Below are 16,045 nucleotides of genomic sequence, written 5' to 3' on the forward strand. Positions count from 1 at the left end.
CTACATCCCCAAACAAGCTGATGGTGATCGCTTTGTTACAAACAGAATTCTGTTCTATATCTATGTTTATATTGGTTTAACATTGTTAAAGTAAAAACGTAAGACTGTTTTGATTAGTTAATGCCACAGTTCCATCAGACTTGTTAAAGAAACACCATTTTCTGTTTTAATTAAGACATGAATTACCACATTTATCCTTCTGTATACTTTATTCTTACAGATTATATGGTATTAAGCAATTACAGTTGTTCAAAACAATCTATCTAGTTTCACTGATGATTATGCAACTTTCTTGAAACCAAAGAAAGAAAATCATGAAATAGTCTGTCTAGTCTTGAATAGTATTTGTTTACTCACAATTAAAAAAAAATCATAATCAAATTATTATCAGATAAAGTGATGAAAAGACATTATAGGTAATGACAGGAAATCACTTGAGAAACCCATGTGTGCCACGAAAGTCCCATCACACACAACGGCAGGATCAAACTTTGGCCACTTTCAAGAATTAACATTTATTCACAATTAGTGTAATGAGGTTCTTGATGATGATTGTTCATGGAGGAGCTGCTGACCACAGTTATCTGTAAAATAAGAAGAAAAGTATATGATCAGCTTCCTTGATTATTGATTGCTTTTTAAACAATTATTTCACCCATCACAGAGTGCTTTACACATTTCCAGTACATAGACTCTGAACACTAAAGTCAGATAATGCATTATTTTCTAGCTTCTCTTACCTCTGAGCTGTTAAGATAATGGGAATTATTGGTTCTGAAATCAGAGGGCTGTGGAGTTAAAACTTGTGGAACTAACGGCACCTTTGGGAAAATAAACAATGTTTTATGCCTTTGCTATCAGATGGTATAAAGGCAATACAACTAGCAGTGTTACAGGTGTATAGACCTCATTGTATTTCAAATGGAATTGAAAAAAAAAGCAAAATACAGAACTCTGAAATGTCATGGTGTGGAAACATGCTTTCGTCTGGATTTATGAAAATAATTTCACATAATTCATACATTCACATAAGTTGAATCACCTGCATTTTTGTGGACAGAATCATACGTTACAAGCCTAGAGGGTTTGAACATTTAAGAGTGAAGATTTTAAGACAAGTTTTGGTATTGTGACTGTGTTAGTTGGTTCTTGTAAAATGTGAACCCAAGTGTGTATATATATATATCCATTATGTGTATATGCATAATCTCTGACTTGATGCACCACTCACCTCAGGAGGGCAACAGGAGACTTTACAAGCAAACGCTGACAGACAGATGGAGATGATAAACTGAAGTAAGGTGAATAAGAGTAACACACCACTGATCCCCTTAAAGAGAGTCTGAGAGAAAAAACAACATTATCACAGATAATAATATCAAAATAATTGATAATTAGTACTCAAACAGCTTCGCTGGCTGCTCAGCAGTTAAGAATCTATTATTCTTAAGGTTCACGTGGTAATATATATTTATTGATCAAACTGAGCTAAGTTTACAGTTAATGTATAATATTAATATTTTATTGTAAATGATAAATAATAGTAAGAGATCTATAAACTACTTCTGAAATGTTGGGGAAAAAACTCTACGGATAAATGCAGATTAAGGCTCGACTTCTGATAAGTGTACTGTCCAAACAATGATCTTACTACAAATATAAATATGAATATAAAAGCTTATGACGTACCTTATACTTTTCATTATCATAACATATAGAATTGTTGCAGTAAGTGTACTGGTAATTGCGGATTGGTCCTCTTGCCAAATCCAGTGAAACAAAAATAAGGGCAATGCCTGCGGCTATAGTACTGATGATGTTTAGTCCAAGTGAACCGTTCACCTATCGACAGAAAACCAGCATGAATTATTTAACACGCTGTGTTAACGTAGATGTAAAAGTATACTGTGATAAAAAGTAAACTACTTGACATACATACATACATAAAATATTCATCAAGGTCCAAGCACCAATGGCTTATGTCGATTATTTAGTGACACAACTGCAATACGTTGTTTGTTTTCAATGTGTTTTTTACATCAAAATCTAGCTAATGTTCATTGAAAGTTTAGGTTACAGCAAATATGCCGATCTCAAAAAATCTCTGTACACTCAAATTTTAAAGTCTTAAGACATGTGATCATAAGATATTACACTGAATGGTTTGACCAACATGACCTGCCAGAAATAACACTACACTTGATTTTTTACCAGTCCTACAGTTATGGTGTTAAAGTATTTCAGTAGGTAAAATTTTGATGCAGTTTAGTGTTTGTCTCTGATTTTCAGAAACAAGAAAATCAGTACAAACACAATAGTGCTCAGCACTTCAGGTGATTGGACCCTTAAAAATAACAAATGTTTTGTACATACCAAACAGTTATTGGAGGGTGAATTAACTTTGTTTTCCGCAGCGATGGAGATTGAGCCTGCAATGATGTACTGAAAGGAGAGAGAAGGACAAATACGGAGGCTTTTGTTGGAAAATGTACAGATGATACTCAACCAGAAGAAGCTTTTTACCGCCATGTGTATCGTAAGATTATTGCATTTAAGAGACTTGCTTGATTACGTTTCCCATAGCATCAGCATTGTCTCATTCCACATCTCAGGGAACCATTGTTACATTTGTAATCTGAAACTTATCCCCAGAGGTGGGTAGAGTACCCAAAAACTGTACTCAAGTAAACATTACATTAAGTACTAGTCTGAATAGTTACTTGAGTAAGAGTTAAAAAGTATTGGCTAAAAAAAACTACTCAATTAGTTAGTGTGACGAGTGGGAGGAGCGAGGCCGGTGGAGTGATTGGAGATGAGCTACACCTGTTCGACCCACCGGTCTCGAGGCCCACGGAGAAGATGGAAGGATATAAAACTGGAGCGACGACAGTGAAGGACGAGAGAGGACCAGGCCTGGGCTTTATTTTATGTTTGCTTTTTATTTGCGCGCATCAGTCGTCCGTGAGGGGCTGATGCGCTGTTTTGTGTTTATTTTGTAATTATTAAAGTTTCATTTCGATTGAACGCCGGTTTCCGCCTCCTTCTTCCCGATGATTATTGAGTTTATATTATTACAGTGGTGCCGAAACCCGGGAGAAGGAGGGACACGCTGCTGAAGATCCCTCGCCGCTGTGGTGAATCGGCGGTGCCATCGAGCAGGCGAGGAGTGTGCCGCCATGGACGCTCGAGGCGGTGGGCTGGAGCGAGTTGCCGGAGACGGGCAAGCTCACTGCTGGCCGCCCGTGATGTGGAGGCTGCCGTCCGTGAGGGAGCAGAGGAGTCGTCGCCGTTCTGCCATCAACCGAACGGGGAGGAGCAGGGAACGGGGGACTCCTGCCGGCTGCCTAAAACTGGAGGAGCCGTCGCCATCCACCGGGCGGCGGAGGAGTGTCGTGCCATCCGCCGAGGGCCGTCCAGTGCAATCGCCAGGCACCGCGGAGGAGATCACCCAGCTGATGGAGGGCCGAGCAGCAGTGCGTCTGGGAACCGGATTTTTTTCTCTCTCCCCTCTCTCGTCTCTGTCGCTCCTCCTTCCATCTCCTTTTCTCTCGCCTCGTCTGTCCTACCCCCAGGTTCCCGCAGGTCCCCATAAGCGGCCCTCCACCCCCGGAGAGCGCAGTCTCAGGAGTACCCCCCGGCCTGCGAGGGGCGATGGGGGTATGTGACGAGTGGGGCGGGGCCAAGGGACGTGGGAACGAGGAGTGAGGCCGGTGGAATGATTGTGAAATCAGCGACACCTGCGACCCACCACCGGTCTCGAGTCCCACGTAAAAGATGGAAGTATATAAAACTGTAGCGACGACAGTGAAGGATGACAGAGGACCAGACCTTGGCTTTATTTTATGTTTTGCTTTTTATTTGCGCGCATCAGTCGTCCGTGAGGGGCTGATGCGCTGTTTTGTGTTTATTTTGTAATTATTAAAGTTTCATTTCGATTGTACGCCGGTTTCCGCCTCCTTCTTCCCGATGATTATTGAGTTTATATTATTACAGTGGTGCCGAAACCCGGGAGAAGGAGGGACACGCTGCTGAAGATCCCTCGCCGCTGTGGTGAATCGGCGGTGCCATCGAGCAGGCGAGGAGTGTGCCGCCATGGACGCTCGAGGCGGTGGGCTGGAGCGAGTTGCCGGAGACGGGCAAGCTCACTGCTGGCCGCCCGTGATGTGGAGGCTGCCGTCCGTGAGGGAGCAGAGGAGTCGTCGCCGTTCTGCCATCAACCGAACGGGGAGGAGCAGGGAACGGGGGACTCCTGCCGGCTGCCTAAAACTGGAGGAGCCGTCGCCATCCACCGGGCGGCGGAGGAGTGTCGTGCCATCCGCCGAGGGCCGTCCAGTGCAATCGCCAGGCACCGCGGAGGAGATCACCCAGCTGATGGAGGGCCGAGCAGCAGTGCGTCTGGGAACCGGATTTTTTTCTCTCCCCCCTCTCTCGTCTCTGTCGCTCCTCCTTCCATCTCCTTTTCTCTCGCCTCGTCTGTCCTACCCCCAGGTTCCCGCAGGTCCCCATGAGCGGCCCTCCCCCCCCGGAGAGCGCAGTCTCAGGAGTACCCCCCGGCCTGCGAGGGGCGATGGGGGTATGTGACGAGTGGGGCGGGGCCAAGGGACGTGGGAACGAGGAGTGAGGCCGGTGGAATGATTGTGAAATCAGCGACACCTGCGACCCACCACCGGTCTCGAGTCCCACGTAAAAGATGGAAGTATATAAAACTGTAGCGACGACAGTGAAGGATGACAGAGGACCAGACCTTGGCTTTATTTTATGTTTTGCATTTTATTTGTGCGCATCAGTCGTCCGTGAGGGGCTGATGCGCTGTTTTGTGTTTATTTTGAATTATCTTCCCGATGATTATGGAGATTTTATTATTACAGTTAGTTACTAGTTACTTTGGGTCATATACTGAATATATATAGTCTATTTTTATTTAGATATATAGATAAAATGTATGTAATGTGTGTGTGTGTGTGTGTGTGTGTGTGTATAAATCATCAGTCTTTACTCCAGTCTTCAGTGTCACATAATCCTGCACAAATCATTTCTGATCTACTATCAATGATTTTCTTTTTAGCTTTTTATTCATTAATGGATCATATATAAAATGTTACAGGTTCCAAAACCTGTTTCCAGCACTGGTGATAAATTGAATATATTAGAATTATTATTTGAAGGATCATGACTCTCAAAACTGGAGTAACAGCTGATGAAAATCTAGATTATGGAGAAGGATGAAAACTCCTCACATGACCACTCAGTTACTGAACATCTGCGAACCAAATGCACATTGATGGATTTTCTTCTGTCTGTTCTGCAAAATATAAACAAATGTATATTTCTGCAAGCGTAAATATTCTGGAAAATCAATATTAATTGTATCTAGGCAAAGGCATTCCTCCTGGAACAGAGCTAACGCGAGTTTGGAGGGTATTTATTTCATACTCTCTGACAGCATATTTAATGTAAAAAATAATGTTTTATTTAATGTATAAGCAGGGAGTCATGCACTCATTATTTTTGAGGGGACATGAGTGGGGGGGTTGATTGAATTGTAATAGCAATTTAAGGTGGAATATGTGACCATTGGGTCCTGTCAGGTCTGTGTCTTCCCGGAAGGTCCGGGTCCAGCTTTCAAATAATAGACGGATCCGAGTCGAGTCTGGGTAGGCAATTCTCGGATCTACACGGGACCAGGTCCAGCTTTTGAAATAATAGACAGGTCCGGGTCGGTTTCGGTGTAGTACATTACGGGTTTCTTTCAGGTTCGAGCACACTTCAAGCACTACCGTCACTGTAATATTTTACTATAATTAATTAATTATGATAAAAAATGTGATTATTGCTGCCATTAATTTGGTTTTTTGTTTTAGCTTAATTTATAAAGGGGTAGTACAGATCTGAGCAATGCTGACAGCCTGGTGTTGATTTTTTCAAACGGTTGTTTTTACTGTCATGTCCTTGTGGTGAAGTTACAGTACACATGGTGGTAAATAGGTTGAATACCTACTGTAGCTTGTATTATACAAGGCAGAACACTAAACTGTATCATTTCTTACAATGATGGATCCCCAGTAAGGAAAACCAATAATGACAAAGAAGGATTCTGCATGAATTGTGGACACAATGCCAAACAGAAGAGTCATCACACAAATCATTATCTGGACAGTCTGTGTAGGACAAGAAAAATGCACACAAAATAACACAAGAGTCTTTTATAGAGTAAAACAGTATTAATTGTACAATAAATTTTTTTTTTTACAGCTGTAGTTATGGACTTCTTAATGTATGAAATACATATCTACAAGTGTGCAATTTTCACCTTATGATTTCACATACGGATTCGCGAATATGCAAAATTTGGCACTTGTTTCAAATTTTTGAAAGGTTTGCTTCTAAAACATTGTACATTTTACAATTTTACTCTCTAAATGATATATCTTATCTTATATTTTTTGTCTTTATTGCATTGTCACCAAGACAAAAAATACAGAGCCCTGCACATGGTATGCAGGAAAAACAATAGTAGGCTAAATCGATTACATGATTTATTTTTTAGTTCCCTCGATTTATAAATTGTGCACACATTTTACTAGTTTGTTCTCTTAATGTACTAAATAGTGCACATGATTGCTATTTTGTTCCCTCCATTTACTAATTCTTCCCCTCGATTTGCTAAATCATGCACATGATTTTTAAATAGAGACAACAAATTAGTAAATCGAAACGAAATATTTCTCACCCCAAGGGCCTTTGGTTGGCCTTTTAGAAATGCCCTAATTCCATGAAGAAGTGAAAGTCCTGATATCTGTTGGACATAAACGGGCACAGGAGCATTCGTTTCAGTCCCAACTGCTGTTGTTGGTATTGGTTGTTGCAGCTGGATGACAAAAGAATTTATGGGTATAGCAGTCGACATTGTCGTTTCAGGATCTGAATTTGACCTTCACAAAATCAGTGTATATCAAACATGTAAATTATATGATTATAAAATACATTTCAGTAAAAATATATATTGTTTACATAAATGAATGCAGTTATGCCTGTCTTTGTACGTCACTTATTACATCAAAAATGAAATCCAATCCACATCCAAGATAATATCATTGCGCTAGTCAGGATCTGGCTAATTCAGTTCTTCAAACACACCTGTTGTTGATGATTAGTATGGCTGGATTTAGTTATCTGAGATAAGGGCAAGTTCATGGGTTGGTTTAAAAGGGGTTGCGTATCGATACTTTAAACCAAGATCAGCGAGTGGGTAGCAGCAAGACAGCAAGGTAATGACATCATATTATTAAAAAAGTCAACTGACAAAAAACTTTACAAATTTCTGGACTTTTATTAGGAAACAGCCAAGCGAACAAAACAACATGAATGTTATAATAGATAAATGAAATATGCACTGTTTTTTACATTTCCCAATTATTTATATTCACAATATAGTATTTATCCATGTTTTAAATGTTTAATCAATGTTTTAATTAGCAATTAATTTAATTTTATCTTTGAAGCAGATCTGTTACGTGACAAAATTAATAAAAGTTTCTGTATCTTCAACATCATGTTATTTGCATTCGCACTCCATCAAGCTACTTCCATAATAGCTATCACTATTTAAATTAATGCACGACTCAGATTAACTGTATAGCATGTGTGTAAGACTCCAATACAATTATAATGTAATTATTTAATCACTAATAAATATTTCGATGAGTAAATATGTGACGATCGCTGCCCAGAGAGACACAGGGAGAGCGAGAGATCCAATTGCAGGTATTTATTTAAGAGATAATCCAAATCGTGGTCAAACAACACTCCAAAGGTCAAAACCAAAAATCAGTCCAAAAACAAAAGAACAAATAAACAAAAGAGGGAACAGGAAAGGAAAGGGAAAGGGAACTCAGAGGACGAGAATCAGAATCAGAATCAGAATGAGCTTTATTGCCAGGTATGTTTACACATACGAGGAATTTGTTTTCGTGACAGAAGCTCCGCAGTACAACAGAATGACAGCGACAGAACATAAAACACATAATAAAAGAATAAAAATACAAATATGTAGACAGTGAATGACAATATACAAATGACAATTGTAGGCAGGTATATTACAAAGTGAAGTTATGTATGTACATATATATTGTGTGCAAAATTTAAGTGTATACTAAGTATGTGTGTTAGATAAATAAAGTGTGTGTGTATATAAATATAAAGTGTAGTGTGTTCGCCATTATTGTCAGCTGTTCATAAGATGGATTGCCTGAGGGAAGAAACTGGTCCTGTGCCTGGTCGTTCTAGTGCTCAGTGCTCTGTAGCGTCGCCCAGATGGCAACAGTTCAAAGAGGGAGTGTGCTGGATGTGAGGGGTCCAGAGTGATTTTGACAGCCCTTTTTCTCACTCTGGATAAGTACAGTTCTTGAATAGATGGGAGAGTTGAACCGATGATTCGCTCAGCAGTCCGGACTACCCTCTGTAGTCTTCTGAGGTCAGATTTAGAAGCTGAGCTGAACCAGACAGTTACTGAAGTGCAGAGGATGGATTCAATGATGGTGGAGTAGAACTGTTTCAGCAGCTCCTGTGGCAGGTTAAACTTCCTCAGCTGGCGAAGGAAGTACAACCTCTGCTGGGCCTTTTTCACAATGGAGTCAATGTGAATGTCCCACTTCAGGTCCTGAGAGATGGTGGTTCCCAGGAACCTGAATGACTCCACTGCAGTCACAGTGCTGTTCATGATGGTGAGTGGGGGGAGTGCAGGGGGGTTTCTCCTGAAGTCCACGATCATCTCCACTGTTTTGAGGGTGTTAAGCTCCAGGTTGTTGAGACTGCACCAGACAGCCAGCTCTTTTACCTCCTGTCTTTAAGCAGACTCGTCACCGTCCTGAATGAAGCCGATGAGTGTGGTGTCATCTGCAAACTTCAGGAGCTTGACAGAGGGGTCCTTAGATGTGCAATCGTTGGTGTACAGGGAGAAGAGCAGTGGGGAGAGAACGCAGCCCTGGGGAGCTCCGGTGCTGATTATACAGGTGCTGGATGTGTATTTTCCCAGCCTCACTAGCTGCTGCCTGTCTGTCAGGAAGCTGTTGATCCACTGACAGACGGAGGTGGGCATGGAGAGCTGAGTTAGTTTGGGCAGGAGGAGGTTTGGGATGATCGTGTTGAAGGCCGAGCTGAAGTCCACAAACAGGATCCTCACATAAGTCCCCGGTCTGTCTAGGTGTTGCAGAACATAATGCAGTCCAATGTTTACTGCATCGTCCACAGACCTGTTTGCTCTGTAGGCAAACTGAAGAGGATCCAGCAAGGGCCCAGTGATGTCCTTCAGGTGGGCCAGCACCAGTTTTTCAAATGACTTCATGACTACAGACGTTAGAGCCACAGGCCTGTAGTCATTTAGTCCTGTAATTTTGGGTTTCTTAGGGATGGGGATGATGGTGGAACGTTTGAGGCATGAAGGGACTTCGCACAGCTCCAGCGATCTGTTGAAGATCTGTGTGAAGATGGGGGCCAGCTGGTCAGCACAGGATTTCAGACAGGCTGGTGTAACACAATCTGAGCCTGGTGCTTTTTTCCTTTTCTGCTTCCGGAAGACCTGGCGCACCGAATCCTCACTGATCTGAATTGCAGGTGTGGGGGAGAGGGGGTATGCAGGAGGTGAGAATGGTAGGAATCTCGGAAGACGAGAAGGCTGAACATATGAACTGAAACGACTCCATACAAAGAACTGGAACAGATTGGTATTTAAAGGGAGGCTAATCACAATAAAGTGACTGAACCAGGTGCAATTAACAGGAGTGCAATTACTGTGATGACATGACAAGACTAGAGGAATTCTAGTGCCTATGGTAAAGTGCCTAAGGGGAAGTGAGCCCACTAGTGGACACCCAGGGAAACAGAGACTAGACAGCGTGACAAAATCCGGCTGTGTCTATAGTATTAAATAATACATAATATAATTATATTACATTTAAATGAATATTATTGTAAATTATTGTCCCTGGATCACTAGGACATTTTGTAATAAAGTAGCGGTGGCTGGGACATAAAAAGATGCAATCTAATCCAGTTTACATGATAAGCCTGCTCCTGAAAGGGGTTTATTCCAGAAAGCATGGTTAATTTACCATCTATTAAACCCTGAACTATCAGTTGATTAACTCTAAACCTCAAGACATTCTCAACTGACCGACGAGTCGCTATGGAAACAGACGCTGAGAAAAAGCCTGCCATGCGGTTTCTTCTTCTTTTGATCAATGGTAATTTACATGCTTAGTGCATATTGCCACCTAATTGATGGTTGTGCAATAATTTTTCTTTCTTTCTGTTTACTCTTTAATCTTTGAGAATAAGGATTATATTGTCTGTTTGATGCTAATTATAAAAAATATATAAATAATCATACCAGATATTTATTTTTGTTATAGAAATACAAATACAAATACAATACAATAGAAAAAATGCAGATACATGTGTGAGATAATATAAAATGTAATAAATATACATAAATTAAATTACACATTATGCTGTCATAAGTGTTTTATATTTTATACAGATAAATGATATGCTAATAAAATATAATAATCATATTAGTTAGATACAATACAGATATTTATATATATTTAGTCACTGCCCACTGAATGCACGTCAGTAGATCACGTGTGCGCTGAAGTGAACTAACCCTGCAACATAACCTGTTCCATGACCAGGTTCTCTTCAGAGAGCAAGTTACTGTGGTTACTTGCACACCCTGAAAGTAACCTCTTATTATGGAATCGAAAGCTGAGGTTATTCGCTCGCTCATCCTCAAACATATCTGGGTATATCACATAACCTGCCTTTTGGAACACCCCCCAGGTTTAAGTTTAAAAACCTGTCGCTATGTCAGCATGTAAGCATGGTTAACTTACTGTCAGCTATACCCTGAACTTACGATTTATTAACCCCAAACCTTGCTTACTCAAGGTGTGTGGTTCCAAAAACATGTCCAGGACTAAGTTCATTCAACTCTGGTTAAGACTTAAGACTTAAAACTTAAGACATTCTTTACAGAGCCACGAATCAATGAGTCACTATGGAAACGGATGCTAAGAAAAAGCATGCCATGCTGTTTCTTTCTTCTTCTTTTAATCAATGGTCATTTACATGCTTAGTGCATATCACCACAGCCCATTTCACACTGCACATCAGACCCGGCAAATTGCCGGAACATTGCCGGATCGCCTTCTGTGTGAAAGCAAACAAGTCCTGGGAATGATTCCGGCATTGAATCCCGGTCGAGGACCTAGTAACATTGCCGTGTTCAATCCCGGGACGAGCACTGTGTGAACAAAAGGCAGATTTAATGTTGTTTTGTAGTGATGATGCATGTTATCGCACCACTCTTTTACTAGTTGTTTTAAAGGAAGATCAAAGTTCACGACAAAAAATATGTGCAAACTGTAATGAAGCACAGATCAGTTAGCTCCTCACTTTCCGCGCTGACGCTGAGATCATTCACCTGCTTCAGTGCAAACGTGCCTAACGTTTTCGACTCACGGCCTGATATCACGTGTCGTTACGGGATCTTTATGCATCGTTGACAGGGTAGCGGTTTTCCTGCACAAATGGGCTATTTTAGAAAAGGAGTTGCGGGAAAAAAATACGGAGTTGCGGGTTGTGTTTTTTTGGGCTACATCTATAATGTACCGCGGCCGCTAAAAAATTAATACAAATAAAATAAAATAATTGTGGACAAAGATAAACGTGAACCTTTTATTAGCTGGCATTGATCCCGGGAATGGATACTTGGCAACAAACGCTGCTTATCGCGAGATGCGAGTAGGCGTGCGCCACATGTGCTTTGACATCACAAATCAAGCATCATCATCACGTCACTCACATCATGAGAACGTTGTAGTCAGAAGCGTCGGTTTGGTTGTCTGTGGATAAACAAACAGCATTCTAAAATGTCAGGTAAATGAGGAAAGTATGGAAAGAAGTATCGCAAAGAATGGGAGACAGAGAAAGGATTAAAGGAGTGGATTCAGAGTGTTCCAAATTATGATAGAACAGCGTTCTGCAAATATTGCAAATGTGAAGTAAGAGCTCACCACGGTGATCTGGTAGCTCAAGGCTCCTTTCTCAAATGCCAGAACATTATTTGACACAGGCAGTTCCTTTCTAAGAAATAATGCACCTTTGAAGGAGGCAGAGTTGAAGCTGGCTGCCCATGTTGCTTGTCACTCAAGCACTTCAACTGTAGACCACTTAGGAAGTGTTGTGGAAAATTTAGTACTTCTGACTAGGGTCAGAAAATATCAGAGACGATATGTTCTTATTTGACCTATATTGTATGAGATTGTGTATTAAAAAAGAAACCGTGTGTGATATTAGGAATTTGGGTAAGACAAAAGGCAAATACTTTAAACTTAAACTTATATAAATTTATTTTAAGGCCCTTTATTGGAAGCCAGCCGTTGTCTAATCTGAATGGACACTGAAAAATTGGGCTAGTTTTCATTCCATTTGGGCGGGTTTTGAGTTGTCATTGGGCTGGACATATTTCTGGGACCTGGCAACCTGTCTTTACGGGTTGTGTGTGAGAGCCCGCACATATCCCGGGTAATCACTGGCAGTGTGAACGTGCAAAATCTAGTGACCCAGGAACAATTGCCGGAACACTTTAACCGTGTATTTGCCGGAATCGCAGTTTGAAAGGGGCTCACCTAATTTATTTATTTATTTTTTACATACTGTAATGTTATATAGTGTTGTGAGCTATCTGTCATGACCACTGAAGGCTTGTCAGTAGGTTACAGGTGCACAGAAGTGAACTGACCCTGGAACATAACCTGCTCCAGAGGTTATCTTCGGAGAGCAAGTTACTATGGTTACATACTCTGAAAGTAACCTCCGATTTTGCAAGATCTCTGAAGATATGTTAAGGGTTAATTCACTTCAGCGCTAACAGCGCACGTGTGATCTACTGACGAGCCTTCAGTGGGCGTGACAGATGGTGCACAACATTATGTAATATTACAATATATAATATAGCCTATTACACTAAGTAGACATCTGAAACGCTTCTTTTACCACCGCGGGTACCGCCGGTTTGTAAACTGCATTTGCAGCTTTTGACCGCTGAGTGGCGCTTTAACCACAAGTTATCAAACAAGCACATCACAGCACATTTTCGCAAATAGACGTCAGTTTTGCCTCGCTGATGTGTTACATTTGACTGCTTCAGTCACGGAAAATGAAAGAAAAACACTACAGTTAAAATATTTAATATATTTAATATTTAATATTCACAGATGAAAGTTTGGTATTTATGAAGTTATGTGCATTTCTTAGAACGAATTCAAGCAGGATAAATGTCAAACCTGTGCCTGAGTCTGTGCTTATATTTTCTAAGCTACATGGTATTAAACCATATTTTAGATTTGACACATTTAAAAGGTATGCAGTATTATTTATATTATATTAATTATGCGTTATATTATTCAAAATAAATTGTGGTTTACTTTGCATCGGAGCATTAAAAGTGGTAGCCTTTTTTAGGGGGGTAGGCTACATGGATTAATATGTAAAATGTCAATATTTTTATATATTATGCCTATATTTTAATTTATATTTTAAATATAAATATATTTTATCCTTTAATAAAACAACATGCATTTTTGTTATTTGTTACCTGTCCTTTATTTTGACATAACTTATTGGGAATAAGACATTTATCTGTAAACTTATTAAGAAACTGTTGCATGTTTAAATGTGAAGCACTGTATAATTTCGTTCCCATTATTTAGGCCTAATTTGCCTAAAACAAGAAACGAATAAAATTAAACCGGCACGATTAAATCTTTGAAACTCTAAAGAATTAATAAAACGTCCTCACGATTAAACTCAAGTTCTCTCATTATAATCAACAACATTCACACGATTTTAAAAAAGCTTTAGTAACTGACAACTTAAAGTGATTTTAAAGGGAACCTTCTTTACTTGCTTTTAAAGTAGGGTAATATCATATGGCCTAAAAAAAAATCCCAGTTTTGATTTAAATATTTATACAAAACAAGTTTTAATATAGTTCTTTATCATTCATTTAGCAGTCAAATTTATAACTGCAACAAGATGATTTAAAAAAAACAGTACTGTCATTACCTTAATGCTGGAAAGACCTTAATTTTTAATGAAAAAATAAATAAAATGTAATACTAGCCTTCATGCATCTAACCATCCACTCAGCTTTAAGAGCTGTTCAGATTAAAACTGCCAGCTCCGCAGTGAGTCAGTGTCATGGACGGAGGACCTGTTAATATATTTTCTAGTTTATATTTTCATCTCATTATGCCACTGGTTTAGTTTTTTAGTTTTGTTTTTTTTTAGAAGTTATTTGTAAATAGAGCAGCGACTTTCTGTGTGTCTACACTGGACGCGAAAGTTGTCATCTGTGCCCCACAGGGAAAAGTGTGTCCAAATTCAGGGTCTGCATCCTCCTGCATCCTCCTGCATCCTCCTGCATCCTTCCTACCCGGTTGAAGGAGGAGGGGTCCTCCGACGACCGAAAGTCGGTGTTTGTGAAAATGGACAGCCTACCCTTCTTTCAGTTCCCTCCCTTACCCGTTGCTCATATCCTGTCGCCTAGCAACCATGACATCGCTAAGCAAGAAGCGGGAAAATGGACAAACAAAGAGTTATTCTCCTCATTTTAATTCTTTTGGAAGAAATAAAGCAATTAAATAAATAAAATACTTTCTTTGCTCATTGTCAGAGAGTTTTTTTTATATCAGACTACAAGACATATCCAGGTAAGCCATTATAGCCTATTTTTATTTATGTTTTAAAACAAAATGCCTAACTAGACAACCACTGAAAAACATTTTTTTTTTGAAAAGCCAGTCGAAAAGCATACTCCTCTCCCACTCCGCTTACGCTCGCTTCGTCCGCCATTACGCTCTCCCGAAAAGAATTATGGGATAGGTAGGACAGGAAAGGATCCAACACACCCATCCTTCCAATTCCGGGAAAAGGAGGACATATTTGTGGGCCGCATTTGAAGGATCCTACGAATTTGGACAGCCTTCATCGCGGCGCTGTGACGTAACATCCTTCAAATGAGTACTCCGAAGGGTGTAGACCCTGAATTTGGACATACACCTAGTGTCAAATCATCTGAACACAGTGTCAGAACATTTTATCATAAACAGAACGAGCATCAGTTCACTGATGGAGATCGTGTCCAGTGTATCCATCACTGTGTTTTGTTGTCTTTTGTTGGATCGTTCCACTTGTGTCAGGTGTAGACCTGGCGTGCGTTTTTTATTGTTTTATTTTACAGCCCTGCTTGTTTTAATGTTTTTATTAAATATCTGTAATGACTGCATGGTCATATTATCGAATTATTTACTGCCATGCAACCTACAAAAGTAAAGCTTGGAGAGTCGATCAACAAGCATTGCTGCAGGTTGATTTTTGGCGGATGTGCTGTGCTTGTGTTCTCGCAGTCGTCTTCGTTTCGTCAGGTGAAACATCTCTCTCACTCGCAGCAGAGTCTGTGAGCAGCAACAACTTCCCCTCCCCGCGCACTGATACCAGAAACACGCTCCACCTTCACTCCGTGAATAAAGTATTTCAGTATGTTTGAAATGTTATGTTCATAACATAGCATATAAAATAATAATAAAAAAATAAAAATAACAGGAGAGTTTCAAAATGGCTTAAGCTATGTGTAAACTTTTTTCCCTATATCACATGCCAAACTAATAACATTGTAAGCATTACATATTTAATTGCTGCTTTCTGCTGTGAAAATTTAGTTTGTGATGAAAATAACAGTACATTTTTGTCAGTAATTTTATCTAAACAGATCGATTAACTTCCTCAAGATTTCAAAATCAGATAGCATGCTGATAATGTAGTAGCACTGTAAGATTACATTTGTTTGCACGCATTATTGCAAAAGCAATTGAGTGTGAATCTGTTTAAATCATGCTTTAACTAGGGTGACCACCTGCTAATAAGCCCAAGGGGGGACAAGGGGTATGTTTCTGAGGGACAATGTGGGACACCCCATGGGCAG

General features: G+C 40.1%; 1 protein-coding gene across 1 annotated transcript; it reads right to left on the minus strand.

Moving 5' to 3' along the window:
- Positions 1-1,062: 1,062 nt before the first annotated feature.
- Positions 1,063-6,907, minus strand: LOC113096034 (membrane-spanning 4-domains subfamily A member 4A-like). Its single transcript, XM_026261404.1, has 6 exons — positions 6,731-6,907; positions 6,048-6,158; positions 2,374-2,442; positions 1,690-1,842; positions 1,232-1,342; positions 1,063-1,077 (listed from the first exon to the last, which is right to left on the minus strand). The coding sequence occupies exons 1-6, from the start codon at positions 6,905-6,907 to the stop codon at positions 1,063-1,065; spliced, it is 636 nt and encodes a 211-aa protein (XP_026117189.1).
- Between the last annotated feature and the right edge of the window lie 9,138 nt (positions 6,908-16,045).

The sequence above is a fragment of the Carassius auratus genome, unplaced genomic scaffold, assembly GCF_003368295.1.
Source record: "Carassius auratus strain Wakin unplaced genomic scaffold, ASM336829v1 scaf_tig00215844, whole genome shotgun sequence".
In the NCBI taxonomy this organism is placed as follows: domain Eukaryota; kingdom Metazoa; phylum Chordata; class Actinopteri; order Cypriniformes; family Cyprinidae; genus Carassius; species Carassius auratus.

Bases quoted from the DNA above. Each gene is read 5' to 3' on its own strand.
- LOC113096034 (XM_026261404.1), bottom strand. From the start codon at position 6,907: ATGTCGACTGCTATACCCATAAATTCTTTTGTCATCCAGCTGCAACAA. The intron at 6,159-6,730 runs GTGAGAAATATT...TGTCCTACACAG, and splicing joins GCCAACCAAAGGCCCTTGGG to ACTGTCCAGATAATGATTTG. The intron at 1,843-2,373 runs GTATGTACAAAA...TTCTGTCGATAG, and splicing joins CACCCTCCAATAACTGTTTG to GTGAACGGTTCACTTGGACT.